The sequence below is a fragment of the Dictyostelium purpureum genome (genome assembly GCF_000190715.1).
Source record: "Dictyostelium purpureum unplaced genomic scaffold DICPUscaffold_153, whole genome shotgun sequence".
Lineage (NCBI taxonomy): Eukaryota > Evosea > Eumycetozoa > Dictyosteliales > Dictyosteliaceae > Dictyostelium > Dictyostelium purpureum.
The window spans coordinates 1-14,146 of NW_003519490.1; the positions used below are offsets into that span (position 1 = coordinate 1).

The 14,146-nt window shown below is 25.0% G+C and overlaps 7 protein-coding genes across 7 annotated transcripts; 4 read left to right on the forward strand and 3 right to left on the reverse strand.

Moving 5' to 3' along the window:
* Positions 1 to 53: 53 nt before the first annotated feature.
* On the reverse strand, positions 54 to 3,487 carry DICPUDRAFT_153212 (uncharacterized protein; the record flags this gene model as incomplete). Its single annotated transcript, XM_003288881.1, has 7 exons — positions 54 to 311; positions 336 to 622; positions 687 to 879; positions 961 to 1,857; positions 1,955 to 2,262; positions 2,329 to 2,530; positions 2,606 to 3,487. Coding segments are annotated over 7 exons (3,027 nt in total), but the record flags the coding sequence as incomplete, so codon positions are not given.
* A 581-nt stretch (positions 3,488 to 4,068) lies between these two features.
* On the forward strand, positions 4,069 to 5,993 carry DICPUDRAFT_34848 (uncharacterized protein; the record flags this gene model as incomplete). The annotated part of the gene is made up of 3 exons (XM_003288863.1): positions 4,069 to 4,180; positions 4,273 to 5,347; positions 5,426 to 5,993. 3 exons carry the CDS (start codon positions 4,069 to 4,071, stop codon positions 5,991 to 5,993), a joined length of 1,755 nt encoding a protein of 584 aa, XP_003288911.1.
* A 121-nt stretch (positions 5,994 to 6,114) lies between these two features.
* On the reverse strand, positions 6,115 to 8,989 carry DICPUDRAFT_153214 (uncharacterized protein; the record flags this gene model as incomplete). The annotated part of the gene is made up of 4 exons (XM_003288882.1): positions 6,115 to 6,203; positions 6,279 to 8,096; positions 8,244 to 8,705; positions 8,806 to 8,989. The coding sequence occupies 4 exons, from the start codon at positions 8,987 to 8,989 to the stop codon at positions 6,115 to 6,117; spliced, it is 2,553 nt and encodes an 850-aa protein (XP_003288930.1).
* Positions 8,990 to 9,274: 285 nt separating this feature from the next.
* On the forward strand, positions 9,275 to 9,910 carry DICPUDRAFT_92195 (uncharacterized protein). Its single transcript, XM_003288864.1, has one exon. The coding sequence runs from the start codon at positions 9,370 to 9,372 to the stop codon at positions 9,808 to 9,810; it is 441 nt and encodes a 146-aa protein (XP_003288912.1). The 5' UTR covers positions 9,275 to 9,369; the 3' UTR covers positions 9,811 to 9,910.
* Positions 9,911 to 10,063: 153 nt separating this feature from the next.
* Positions 10,064 to 11,091, forward strand: DICPUDRAFT_79692 (uncharacterized protein; the record flags this gene model as incomplete). The annotated part of the gene is made up of 4 exons (XM_003288865.1): positions 10,064 to 10,285; positions 10,357 to 10,552; positions 10,627 to 10,733; positions 10,795 to 11,091. The coding sequence occupies 4 exons, from the start codon at positions 10,064 to 10,066 to the stop codon at positions 11,089 to 11,091; spliced, it is 822 nt and encodes a 273-aa protein (XP_003288913.1).
* A 238-nt stretch (positions 11,092 to 11,329) lies between these two features.
* Positions 11,330 to 11,625, reverse strand: DICPUDRAFT_88267 (component of scar regulatory complex; the record flags this gene model as incomplete). Its single annotated transcript, XM_003288883.1, has 2 exons — positions 11,330 to 11,436; positions 11,526 to 11,625. The coding sequence occupies 2 exons, from the start codon at positions 11,623 to 11,625 to the stop codon at positions 11,330 to 11,332; spliced, it is 207 nt and encodes a 68-aa protein (XP_003288931.1).
* A 336-nt stretch (positions 11,626 to 11,961) lies between these two features.
* DICPUDRAFT_79693 (uncharacterized protein) lies at positions 11,962 to 13,817 on the forward strand (the record flags this gene model as incomplete). Its single annotated transcript, XM_003288866.1, has 2 exons — positions 11,962 to 13,513; positions 13,585 to 13,817. The coding sequence occupies 2 exons, from the start codon at positions 11,962 to 11,964 to the stop codon at positions 13,815 to 13,817; spliced, it is 1,785 nt and encodes a 594-aa protein (XP_003288914.1).
* Positions 13,818 to 14,146: the final 329 nt, after the last annotated feature.

The following is a 14,146-nucleotide window of genomic DNA, read 5'->3' on the forward strand; positions in this document are numbered from 1 at the left end:
ACTGGTTGCGATGCTGATTGTGATGCTGGTTGTTGATTTGCTGTTTGAACAACATCATTTGTGGCCAAAGGATTAGAGGAAGAAGAAGAAGAAGAAGAAGATTGAGAGTGAAGATAATGTTGTTGATATAATTTCCATTTACCACCACAAATAGGACAAGCGATTGACCATCTATCAGACCAAAACAAAGAAGTACGTAATACAACAGTAACTCTATGGCATCTAACACATTTTTTATAAGGTTTGTCAATTCTTGGAGCAATTGGGATTCTAGTTACAATATCATGAACAATACCCATATATTCGGAACTCTTTGGGAAATATTTAAAGTTTACAGTTGTATCTGTATTTTGATTTGTAGTAATTGGATTTTGATCTAAAAAACCATCTAATGGTGGATCCAAATCTAAAATCGAAAATGAAGCGTTGATAGATATATCATTTGTATCTTGGGCAACAGATTGAGGAATAATTGTTTCGAATCTTTTCATAACTTCTATTAGGGATACCATTTGTGAACCTTTACATTCAATAGATGGGAGTGAAACAATTTGATTAATTTTATCTTGGCTTATTAATAAATAATAATTATCTAAATAATTTTCAACTTGGATAAATTGTTCTAAAATAAAAAAAATTAATATTTTAGGAATAAATTATTATATTGTTATTATTATTTATCTTACCTGGAGAGACTATTTGTTTTGTTAATGCTTTTATAATTTTTGTAAATATATCTAAAAAAATTGAAATTTCTGATTCATCCTTAAATTTAACCTTTTGTGTTTGGGTATATGGTGTTTTAACTTTATATAATTTGCTGTAATTCATTAATTCAAATAATACAAATAATAAGTTGAAATCAAATAATAAACTGATCTATTTTTTTAAAAATAAAAAAAAAATTATAAGTAAATTAAAAATAAAAATACAATAATATAAATAATAATTTATACTTACAACTGGAAAACCAAAATTTCCTTTGGTTTCGACATAATAGAATGGGAAATAATGTTTCAAAGGCAAATCTTGCATACTTTCGGGAATTTGAACATTAATTTCATCTTTTTTGGCATAAACAAAAGAGAAATAAAACAAGTTCTTTAAAAAGAATTGACCAAATTCTATTACCCAATCAATTAAAATTACAATATTTTCACGATCTTTGATAGCTGTTTCTTGTGAAAGTGGTCCATAAGATGATTTGAGAGTATCACAAAGGTAATGAATGAATGATTTAGCTTGACTGTCAACGAATGCAACTTCCATTCCAGAAACAATTCTATAAATTGAGGACTTTATTGAATCGAAAACATTTCGGTATAAAACTTGAAATTCGTTTGGTAACGATGAGAAATCACTTGATAAGTGTATAATAGTATGATGAAAGGTAGTACGTGTATCTATAGCGGTAGAGTAAATCTTTAAAAGAATTAAAATATCCCACCAGTCATTGCTCTTGACCATCGAGTTTTGGAAAAGCTGAGCCAACCATTTTGAAACCACTTTTTGACTGTCTAACGATGTACCAATAGACTGAATTGGTAATGCTAAAACCTTAACCCTTAAATCACTTGTCAATAGTGCAACCAAACCTCCATTGGGTGATGAACAAATTGATAAATTTAAGCTACTATCATTATTACTAAAATTACTATTGTTATTGCTATTGTTACCTGTATTTTGATTAACATTTGAATGATCATTTGAGATAATTGTTTCATTATTTAATTTAATTTCATCTTCTTTTGTTAAAACTGATATTGATTCGAATGTTAATCTATCAACAATTTCAACTGAACCATTTGAATGATTTAACCAAAGGAAACCAGATTGGTGAGAATGAATGATGAAATACTGAATAGTTTTGATGAGCATATCTTGGATTATTTGCATTTCATTGGAAGTCATGGTGTTTAAAAAATCGGATGAAGGCATTCCCACTCTCAATTACGGTTGACCCTAGTGTTGGTTTTGGTGCTTCATAAGCATTGTTAACTGACAAAAGTAATTCGAATATTGGTATTTGTGGTGAATCTGAAATCACTTTTTTATCCCATCTATATAGTGCCGATGAATTTACACCTTTCATTAATGCTATAATAGAGTTTTGCGAATTATCGAATTGAATTGCACTAATCTTAAAACTTAATGATTTATAACTATCATCCTCCATGTCACCATCCTGTTGCTGTTGATCTTCTTGATTTTCGAATATATTATTATTTATTAAAATTTTATCTCTTTGAATAATATTAATTTCTAAAAAAAAAAAAATTAAAAAATATTAATATTAAAATAGTATTATATATTAAATAATAAACATACCATTTGAATGAACATTGAATGTGACATGATAAAAAACAATGGAAAAACCAATATCTTTTGAATAAATTGCTATCATCACGGAATCATCATCTTGAGTTGGTATAACATCAGCAGAATCAATTGAATGATAAAATGGTAATGGTATTTGCCCAATAATATATTTCCATATATTTTCAAAAATACTAAAATAACCAATATATACCTAATATAAAACAAATAAGTTAATACCAAGTTATAAATATTATTATAAGTAAATACTATATTATATTATACCAACCTTTCCATCCTTTGTTAAACTTATAAATGTTGGTGATAAATTAGCAGTATTTTTATCAGTTGTTAAAGATTCGAATGGTGATTTAAATTGAGTATTGCTACTATTCATGCCATTGCTGCTGGAAGTACCATTGGGTTGTTGTGGTGGTGGTGGTGGTTGATTTTTTAAATTAAATGGGTTAAAAATTGGTGAGTATGAAGAAAGAACTGGTAACCATTTTGATAATAATAAATATTGAAATGGAAAAGATTGAATACAAGTCCATTCATCCGAAGAATTATCTTTTGATTTCCATAGACATAATTTATCTGATTGATCATAAGACATTAAAATATGAAATGGTGATTGTGTTGACCATTCTAAACTCTTTATAGTATTGGTATGTGATGTTTTAATTACAATATACTCGTGGGGGAACTCTGGTCTAACAATATATATATTTTGTTGCTCTTGTTTGATGTATTGATTTTTATTTAAGTTCATAGTGAAAGCAATTTGATTATCGATGGACCAACTTATCAACTGATAACTATTATCGTCATTATTATAATTTTGCTGAATTGAATTGTAATCCACTTTGGTTGTTAAACAATTTAGCTGTTTAATGATATTACTAAACTGCTGATTATTATTATTATTATTTATATTTTTATTTGTTGTTGATGTTATCATACAGTCATCATCATTATCACTACTCTGGTCACTATTCGTGTCATAGTAAAAACTATTTGTTGATGGATCGTAATGTTTTAATAAATCCACATTCATTGATCTATCATATATTGTAGATAATGATGTAGGATATTGAAATGTTGATCCTTGATCATAAAAATCTTCGGATACACCCTCTAATATCTTTAAAACCCATACTGATTCAATCATTTATTTATTTATTATTAATTTAATATGTATTTATTCCTCTTTTATTTGTGTTTATTCTTATTTTTATGATGAAATAAATATTTAAATAAATTTATATGTAAAAATTAAAAAAAAATAAATTAAAAAAGATGAAAATTTAAAAAAAAAAAAAAAAAAAAAATTAAAAAAATAAAATTATAAAAATAATTTAAAAAAAAAAAAAATATATATATATATTATCATTATTCATTAATTTAAAACCGGGAACCATTCCTTATCTTTTAATTTACATTTATTTTTTCTATAGAACTCAATGTAATCCCCAAGTGAATAATGAAATATAAAAAATAAATAAAAAAAAAAATAAAAAAAACTATTTTAATAAATGGGATGTTTAGCTAAATATAGGTATTATATGTATATATTATAAATAAATAAATACAGATATTTAGAAAATGTTTATTTCCAACTGAAAAAAAAAAAAAAATTAATTTTTAATTTTTTTTTTTTTTTTTTTTTTAATTTTTTTTTTTTTCGTTTTTTCATTAGCATCAATAAAAATAATCTTTTTACTCTCTCCAAGGATTACTTATTAAAAAAAAATGTTTGGTGGTATCATTAGAGCTTTTTCAAACTCTGGATCAGTTAATTCAATTAACAGATTTGCAAATAAAAATGCCCAAAGTTTTTTAAACTCAATGGTCAACGATAAAAGTATGTATATCAATAAATCGATTAATGGTTGACTAATAATTCTTATAGATATATATATTAATAAAAATTTTTTTTTTTATCAATTAAAAAAGAGTTTTTTAGTACCAATAATGATTCAAAACCAAAATTAAGAAATATTTTAAAGAGATTTTATTTAATGGTCCATCCAGATACATTAACATCATATCCAAAAGAAAAAAGCGTAAATTCACATAATATGAAGTTATTTATGTCTATTTTCGACCAATATAAAAAGAGACCATCACCAGATCCAAACACCAAACCAATAGTTCATAATTTATCATTTTATATCCCAGAGAATGACGTTGAAACAACCAAACCAATCCCAGGTAAATTTAAGATGATAGATATCGAGTTGATTCAAAATTGTAATAATCCATCACACATTCCAAACCAAATTAGATTATTATTTGAAAAATGTTCACTTCCAACCGACTTTATAACAGAGATTGAAATGGTAGATAACGTCAAATTACCAAGTATCGATACTTCACTCAGACAATTCCTTTTAGATAACAAGCTTTTCATTCATCAACTTTTAAAGAATGGTGAAAAACAAAAAACAGAATTAGATCATATTGTAAAGAGATTAAGAAAAGATTTGAAAGTTGATATTCAATTAACTACCAACCCAATCGATTCAGGTTTTACCTATCACGAAAACCTTCAAGCACTCGAACTCTTCCAAGAGGTCTACAGAAATTGGAGCCAACAAGTTTTACAAAAAAATACACCAGGCTCTGAATTGGTTAGAAAGAATATGTTAAAATACAACTTGGACTACACTGAAACCAATTTCACCTCTGGTGACTCTATTGTTTATTTAGATCGTTCATCAACAGAAACCTGGGAATCCTATTTAAAGAATTTAGATTTAGATCGTTTAAAGAATGAAATCGATGAAGAAAGAGCCAAAATAATGGAAAATCTAAAGAAACTTAATCAAGATAGAACCGAATTCAATAAAAATATTCCAATTTTAACCAAATTATTAAAAGTTCGTTCAATTCAATATAACGAACACGACGACCCAACTGAAGATCCAAAACTTTATATTGAACCAACCGAACAAATGGCTGAAACTTTAAAATTCTCAAATATGTTATTAAAAAGAAAAAGCGAAATTGAAAATTTAATGAAAACAAGGTAAAATTTATATATGGTTATTTTAAAAAAAAAAAAAAAAACAACTTTTTATTAACCATTGTTCGTTTTTATATTTAGATTTAAAAAAATCAGAACAAGTTTCAATTTACTTATTACACCAAATTTACACAGATCAAGATATTTAATTGATATTGATGGTTCATTAAAAGTTAATCCAAACATTAGCTTTGAAGAGTTTATGAATCTTTTAGAAAGCCATTCAGGATTAGCCATTGAACAAGCTAAATTATCAGATAGATTCGAATCAGTAAGAGATTATGCTCAAGTTCGTATGGGTTTAAAGAATTTAACTTGTTTAAGTTCATTTGCCTACACCTATGGTCCAATTAAAGTTTTCGAAGCCTACCAAAAACTTGCAGATTCTTCCGACCGTCTTCGTGATATTGGTTTAAGTGGTTTTACAATTGTTATTGGTGATTACTATAGTGTCAATAGAAGTGGTGAAATTATCTTAAAATACGATTTTAATACTGAAGATTTAATTAAACAATTAACAGCTCCAAGTGAAGAACAACCATCCGAGCAACAAATCGATACCGAAAAAAAAGTTGAAGAAATTACTTTTAATATGGATCAACTTTCAAATGTTATTAATGAATATGAAAAAACCAATAAATCTTTATAGATAATAACAAAATAAATAAAACTAAACCATTGCTGTATCTTTTTTTTTTTAAAAATAATTTTTTTAATCCACGAAAGAGCAAACCTGTATCATTTAATTTTATTTTATTTTATTTAATTTTTTATTCGAAATATTTTTGATATTGTTTATCGTTCTTATGATGATAATGTACAGCTGTACCATTTGGTTGCGCAACAAAAGCTTGGGTACCTAATTATTTTAAAAAAAAAATTAATAAAATTAATATGATATTTAAATTAGAAATATATATTAAAAATAACATACCAAGGAAAATTTTACCACAAATGGGACATGAAAGATCTTCTGTAATCTTTATGGCACCAGATCTTAATTGTGATAGTTCATCTTTGATTTTAAAATTTTCGGATTTAAATAAATTTTTTACAACTTGATTATCTCTTTTTGTTTTTGTGTTATCTCTAATTACAGCTTCAAAAAATGGATATAGTTTTTCGATTGGAGTATTTAATGGTAGTAAATTTAAAGCTTTTGGTGTATTAATTGATCTATAATGTTTGTTTAATAATTCTAATGCTGGTTCTAATAATGGTTCTGATTGACCGTCTGGTTTTAAATAGACATTCAAGAGAGAAAGATAGACATCTCTACTTTCTTCTGAATCTTTGTTATAATGACGATCACAATATTCTTCTGCCATTTGATAGTTTTTTAATTTATGAGCATAGATGGTAAGTGCTTGTTCATGTCGACCAATTTTAGATAAAAGTATAGCTCTTTCTTCAAAGAGGTCATCAATTGGGAAAATTGAAAGCATTTTTTCTGGTAAATAGCATTTTGAAGTTTGAAGGAATTGAATAAGTCTATTACGGAGTGGGCCCAATGGTGCTGGCTCAGAGCCTGCTGGTATTGCACCAGGTTTTCTTGTTGTTCCTTGTTGTTTCATTATATTAATTTGATCGGTAATTGCACCTAAATATTCAAAAGCTAATTGATTGTGGTAATCTGGATTTTTGTTTGGTCCTACTGGGTCATTGATAATATGTTCTAAATATGGTCTTAATAATAATGGTGCATATTGTCTTAAGTGGGGTATAACTTCTTCAGGTGCCAAAGGTTCTTTACGATCGGTTGTAAAAATTGCTAAAGCTTCGTTTGGACTCTTTTGAAGTACCCATTTAGAATTATCCAAAATGATATTTATATGTTTTTCACCCAAATGACAAAGATAGGCGATTGTATCGTTTGGATTGTTATTATTTGTTTTTGCTAATAAAGTTAAGGCTTTTCTATGTAAATCTTTGGATTTGTAAAATAAAATTAACTCGGTTGTTTTCTTCTCTTCTAAAAGTACACGTTCAGATTCCTCTACATGACAATGATTCTTTAGATGGAAAAAATGTGGAATCAACGATGGTTTATGTTTGATGTAAACTTTTAATAATGTAGTATCTACCAACTCTTGTAATGTATAACCTGAATTTAAAAGTTCTGGTGGTGATTGATATTCGATTTTATTCTTTCTAAACTCAACTAAATAATGCTCCAACTCTGGCAAAGCACGTGGATTATTTTCTATATCACGAATATGAATTGGAATTGAAAGTTTATCTTGAAGATGACGCGGTAATAAACCTGGATATAAAGAGATGATTTTTAATGGATCAACTTGTGCACTAATAAAGTATCCCATAGCAGTTTGAAATTGTTCTTTTTGGAATAAATGATAGGCTGCTGAAGTTTTGATTTTAATTAATCTTTCTTTTAGATGTGGTATATTTTCTTGGGTAGTTTGTAATAAATTGATTGCTGTTTCATACTCTAATTTTGTCACCATTTGGTCAACTAACTCTAAAATTGGGTGTGGTAAAATTCTCCAAACACCTGAAGGTGAGGAAACATAAATATCTTTTTTAGCACTAATTGATTTACAACCTTGAAGAAACATTGATTGTGATATAGTTTTAGGATCATTTGGGTCTGGTAAAATTTGAATTTCAATAAGTCTTCCCTCAACCGCAATTGCAAATGGTTCATAAATTACCATTGAACTTGGTGCATCCATCCATGTCATTGAATGTCTTCTAACTGGACTACCACCTGTATTTATAAAAAATGACATATCTAAAATAAACAAAATAAATTGGTTAATATTAAAGCTATTAAAATTTGTATTATTATTATTATTATTATTATTATTATTATTATTATTATTATTATTATTATTATTATTATTATTATTATTATTATTATTATTATTATTTCACTTACTTCCTCTAACCATTAAAAATTCATTATTTTGTAAAAATGTTGTAAAAGTTAATTTATCGGCATCTACATTTGTTACTGATCCATCACTAGTGTTTATAATATTATAAGCTTTTTTAAAGCAAACTACAATATAATTTCCACGATAATCGATGTTTTTTGCAAGATCTGGCATATTAAATTCTTTTTGTTCATAAAAATCGGATCCATCCCATGCATATAATACTAATTTCTTTTTGACTGCTGCTACTAAACTTAATGATAACCCTGGTTGATAACTAACTGCATATGCAGAACATCCTCTTGCTTTTTGTAATAATGAACTTTCACCAACTTGTGACATTAAATCATGAATTCTTAAATCACCATCCGATAAAGTTACAATTTTATTGAAATCGTCAAAAACAGTTATTTGAGAAATTGGTTTTTTTGAAATTTGTCTTGTTTCTCTAATTTTAACTGATACTAAATATAAACAATAATGATTTTTATTAAAAAACAGTGAAGATAGGGTTAATATTATTTTAAAACCAATATCAACAATTGTTTAATCTATTTTACATACCTTGAATATTCCCATTGTGATCCTTTGTTTCATACACAAAATAAGTTAGCAAATAACCCTCTGTTGTACCAATCACTAGAAACTTTTCCCCCTTGCATTCCCATGAGTCAATACATTCTATTCTTTGTGTAAGCTTGTCTAAAATGCTTTGAGATACAAATGCATTCATATCCACTCTGTTCATTTTATTCTCTATATATTATATTTTTATTAATTTATTAATAAAAATATTAAAAAAAGTAATAACACAAAGATGATATATTTAAACTATGAGAAAATTAAATAAATATATAAAAAAACTAAATAAAGATATTTTATATACAAAAAAAAAAAAAAAAAATTTTTAAAAATTTTTAAAAATTTTTTTTTTTTTTTTTTTTTTTTTTTTTTAATTTTTTTTTTTTTTTTTAATTTTAAAAAAAAATTTTTAAATTTTTCAAAAGCATCTTCAAATTATAATTTTAAAATAAAAAAAAGGTGATAGAATTCCTTTTATATCTATTACTTTCTGTAAAATAATTTTTAATAATAATCATAAAATAAATAGATATCAATAATATAAAAATGGATACATTATTAGAATTACCATTCAAATTTGTCAAGGTACCAAAAATGAGATTAAAGGTACCAAATATCAGCAAACCTTCACCAATGGTCGTATTTTCAATTATTTTCTTCACCTATTTCTTAGTATCAAGTGGTATTATTTACGATCTTATTATCGAACCACCCTCAATTGGTTATCAACCAGATGAACGTGGTCATGCCCGTCCAACAGTATTCCAAATGTATCGTATCAACGCTCAATATATTATCGAAGGTCTTTCTGCCGGTTTCATCTTTTTATTAGGTGCTTTAGGTTATATTATTTTAGATTTAAATTCAAAGAAAAACAACTCTTACGTTTTTGCTGTTGGTTTAGCTTTAATTGTAGCATCTTATAATATTGCAATTGTTTTCATTCGTATGAAAATTCCAGGTTATAACCCAATCAGTATTTATTAAAAATTTTAAAAAATCTAGATATAGAAAAAAGAAATATAATAATAATCATAATTATCTAAAAAAAATAAAAATAAAATCATTGTATACATTTTTTAATAATATACTGGTATTGGTATACTATTTCCTTTTTTAAATTAATTTATAATTTTATTATATTAACCTATAAACATTAAAAAATAAAATAAAATAATAAATTTTTAATTTTTAACATTTACCTTTTTGCTATTCACAATAATAATAATAGTGTTATAAAATGAATAATAAAAACAATAATAATTTTGTTGATATTTTAAATAAGGAAAATCAATTTTTAAGAAATAAAAACCAAACATTAAATGATCAAAACACATCGCTATATAAGATAATTCACGATATGAAAGAGTTGATGATTAAATTTAATAATTTCCCAAAGGTAATCAAATATTATGAAAATGAGCTAAAAGAAAAAAATAATGAAATTGTAGATATAAAAAAGGTAAGATTAATAAAAAATCAACTTTTTGTTTTCCTTCTTTATTAATAACAAATATTTTTTTTATTTATTAGAAATCAGATGAAGAATTTAATGCATTAAACAACTCTATTAATAAACAAATAGAATATGATAATATTGAAAAAAAGAACAAGGAAGATATTATAGAAGGTTTAAAGAAAACAGTTCAAGAAATTGAAAATCAAAAATATATAGATTCAAATGAATATGAAAATCAATTAATAGATTTAAAATCTAAAATCAAAATTTGTAAAATATTTTATTTTTTTTATAAACTAATATAATAACAATTAATTATTAATTTTTTTTATTTTTTAATTTAGTTTTAGAAAAAGAAAAAGAATATATAAAAATAGAATCAGATTTAAAATCAGAAAAGGAATGGATCATTAATACTAAAAACAATGAAATCCTAATTGCCCAAAATTCTGTATGTATATTAATAATAATTTAAATTAAAACAAAATACTAACAAATTTCGGAAACTCTAGAAAAAAGATATCGAAAAACAATTAAATGAAATTACAAGAGAGAATGAAATGTTAAAAAAACAAATTTTAAATTATCAACAAACAATAAAAAATACACAACAACAAATACAACAACGCCCAACTGGTAATATTTCATATTTAAATATTTCGCCATCCTCCTCTACCTCGTCAACCAATGATGAGTATCAATCGAAATCCAACATCCCAGCAAATAATACATCGTCCACTTCCTCAAACCATCTATCTCTACCCAATAATAAAAAATCAATTTCAATTACTAGAAAATCAAATTGGTAATATGTACAGATAAAATGAAATAAAACGAAAAACAATAAATAAAATAATAAATATAGTTCTATAGTTAATATAATACAATTTTTTTTGTTATTTATTTAATATTGAAATTTGTTCCATAGCTTTTTTTTTTTTTTGGATTATTATAAATTATTGTTACTATTTAATATATCTGTGTACAATCGATAAAAATGGTGAAAGGATAAATTGGTAAATTGATATGTGTAATATTGATTATTGCTTATTCTGATTGAACAGTCTTGAAGCTTGCTTCTAAATAATCGACTTGTCTATCTAAAGTTGTTAACTTCTCATTAAGTTCTGCTAATTTATTTTTAGTGGCTAAATCTAAAGATGATTTATGTTTAAAAAAAAAAAAATTAATATCTATTTTTGTGTCTATTATATCTCTATATAGTTTTTAAAATAATATTTACCAAATTTATTTAAGAAATCAATAATTTTTTGGATATTTATACTCATATCCTCAACAAATTCTCTTTGTTCCCAATCTTTTTGAATATTAGTCTTTGACATTTTTGAATATATATAGAAAATTTATGTGTATAGAAAGTAAAAAATGATATGAAAAAAGATAATTTAAAAAAATTTAAAAAAAAAAAAAAAATTTTAAAAATTAAAAAAAAAAATATTTTATTTTATTTTTTTATTTTTTTTTTTTAAAATTATTTATTTTTAATTATCCATTTATTTTTCTTTTCTTCTTTGATTTATATTTTAAATAATATCTATCAAATGATAATTATTATAAAAAAGAATATTCTTTTTAAATAATAATAATAAATAATAATAATAGCAATAATAAATAAAAAATTGTAGAGCGATAATAACAATAATGAAATTTAAAGAAAAATGGCTGAAACAGAAGAAGAATTAAAAGAAAAGATAATAAGATTAAATAATTTAATAGCCATAAAAAAAACACAGCAAGAGCAAGAGAAATCACAACCCCAAAAACAACAAAATATTATACAGCAACCACAACACCAACCCCAACATAAACCGATTTTTAATAAACTCCCAATACTTAAACAAAAACCAATTATTAAAACTGGAAGTGTCGTATTTAATAAACCTGCAAGCACCTTACCCACACCACCAAAACCCTCGACCCCTGCTATTAAAACTGGAAGCGTATTTATTAATAAAAATATAACATCCCCACCAATACCGAAACCACCAGCACCACCAAAAAGACCCTTTATCAAAACTGGAAGTATTGTATTTAACAAATCTACAAATATTACAGCATCAACATCACCAATACCGATTAAAACTGGAAGTGTTGTATTCAATAAAACTACACCAGCTTCACCAAAACCCTCAACCCCCACTATTAAAACTGGGAGCGTTATATTCAACAAAGCTGCTCCATTAACACCTCCATCTGTAAATATTAATAAACCCCCTCCACCCCAAACAAAATCAATTCAACAAAATGTAATCTTTAGTGGATATAGACCAAATTTAAACACCAAACCGTTAGGCTTTAAAAAACCAATTTTAACACGACCCATATTATATTCAACTTTTAAAAAACCTTTATCAAGTTTATCGATTTCAAGAATGTACAATAATAATATTAAAACAAACACTTTAAAAATTAGACAACAACAACAACAACAACAAAAACAAATACTTCTTTTAAAGAAATTACAAAACAAAAGATTAATAATGGATAAAATAAAAAAAGGAAATGCATATAACCCAAACTTTATCATAAATAAACCAAAAGTTATAGACTCAATATTCATTAAAAAAGGAAATAGTTTAGTTAGAAAGGAACTGGATGATAAATATGTTACAATAGGTAATAAACTAATTAGACAATCAAATGAAAGTGATAACAAGAATAATAATACCACTACCACCACCACTACCACCTCATTATCAATACCAAAAATAACTAGACAACCAATAAGAAAAATTATAAAATCACCACCACAATTTAATAACACTATACATAAAAATAATAATAAAAAAATTAGCGAAAAAATTAAAGAGGCAATTGAAAGAAAAAAGAAGATTGATAATTTAGAAAAGAAAAAGAAAAAAAAGAACTATTGTTTATTTTTTACACGTTTTGGAAAGTGTAACAAAGGAGAAAAATGCACATATGAACATGACCCACAAAGAGTTAGAGTTTGTACCAAATTTATATCGGCAAGTGGCTGCGACGATGTTGAATGTAAACTTAGACATCCAAAAGACTTAGATTATGAACAAATGCCAATTTGTCACATGTATTTAAGAGGTGTATGCATGAACGATCCATGTCCATATTTACATGTCAAATTTTCAAAAGATACCGAAATTTGTCCAGATTTCCTTTTGGGCTATTGTCCAAATGGATCAAAATGCAATCTTCAACATATTTATATAAATTCAAAAAAGAATTTCAAAGGTAACACACTATATGTAATAATTTACAATTTAAAAACAATATACTATATTAATATTAATAAATTTATTTAGATAACAATAACAGTACCGATAATGGTGATACCAAGATCCAAGAAAAAGAGACCCAAAATATTAAAAAAAGAAAAAAAAATGATATTGATGTAAGTAGTAACAGCAATCAAGACAATGATGGAAATGAAGAAAATGAAGAAAACGATGATGATGAAGACAACTCCTTTTTAATCTTAGGTCGACCAAACAAACGCCATTTTATAGATGGCGATCAACAATCATTTTTATTTTAATTTTTACATATATAAATTTTTTTTGATCAAACACTAAATCCAATAAATAAAATAGCTAAATTCATTTAAATTAAATTAATTTTCTTGTTTTTTTTTTGGGGATTTGAATTTAATAATTTAATAATCAATTTCGGTTTAAAAAAGTAAAAAAAAAAAATAAAATAAAAATTAAAATTAAAATAAGAAAAGTATTCAAATTTTTGAGTGGTCATTGGACCAGGGAATCGAGTACCTCGGCAAAAAAAAAAAAAAAAGAATGTAGGAAACTCGAAATTTTTTTAAAAAAATTTTAAATTTTAAAATATTAATACTATTATCATTCAGAACCA

Bases quoted from the DNA above. Each gene is read 5' to 3' on its own strand.
- DICPUDRAFT_92195 (XM_003288864.1), top strand. From the start codon at position 9,370: ATGGATACATTATTAGAATTACCATTCAAATTTGTCAAGGTACCAAAA.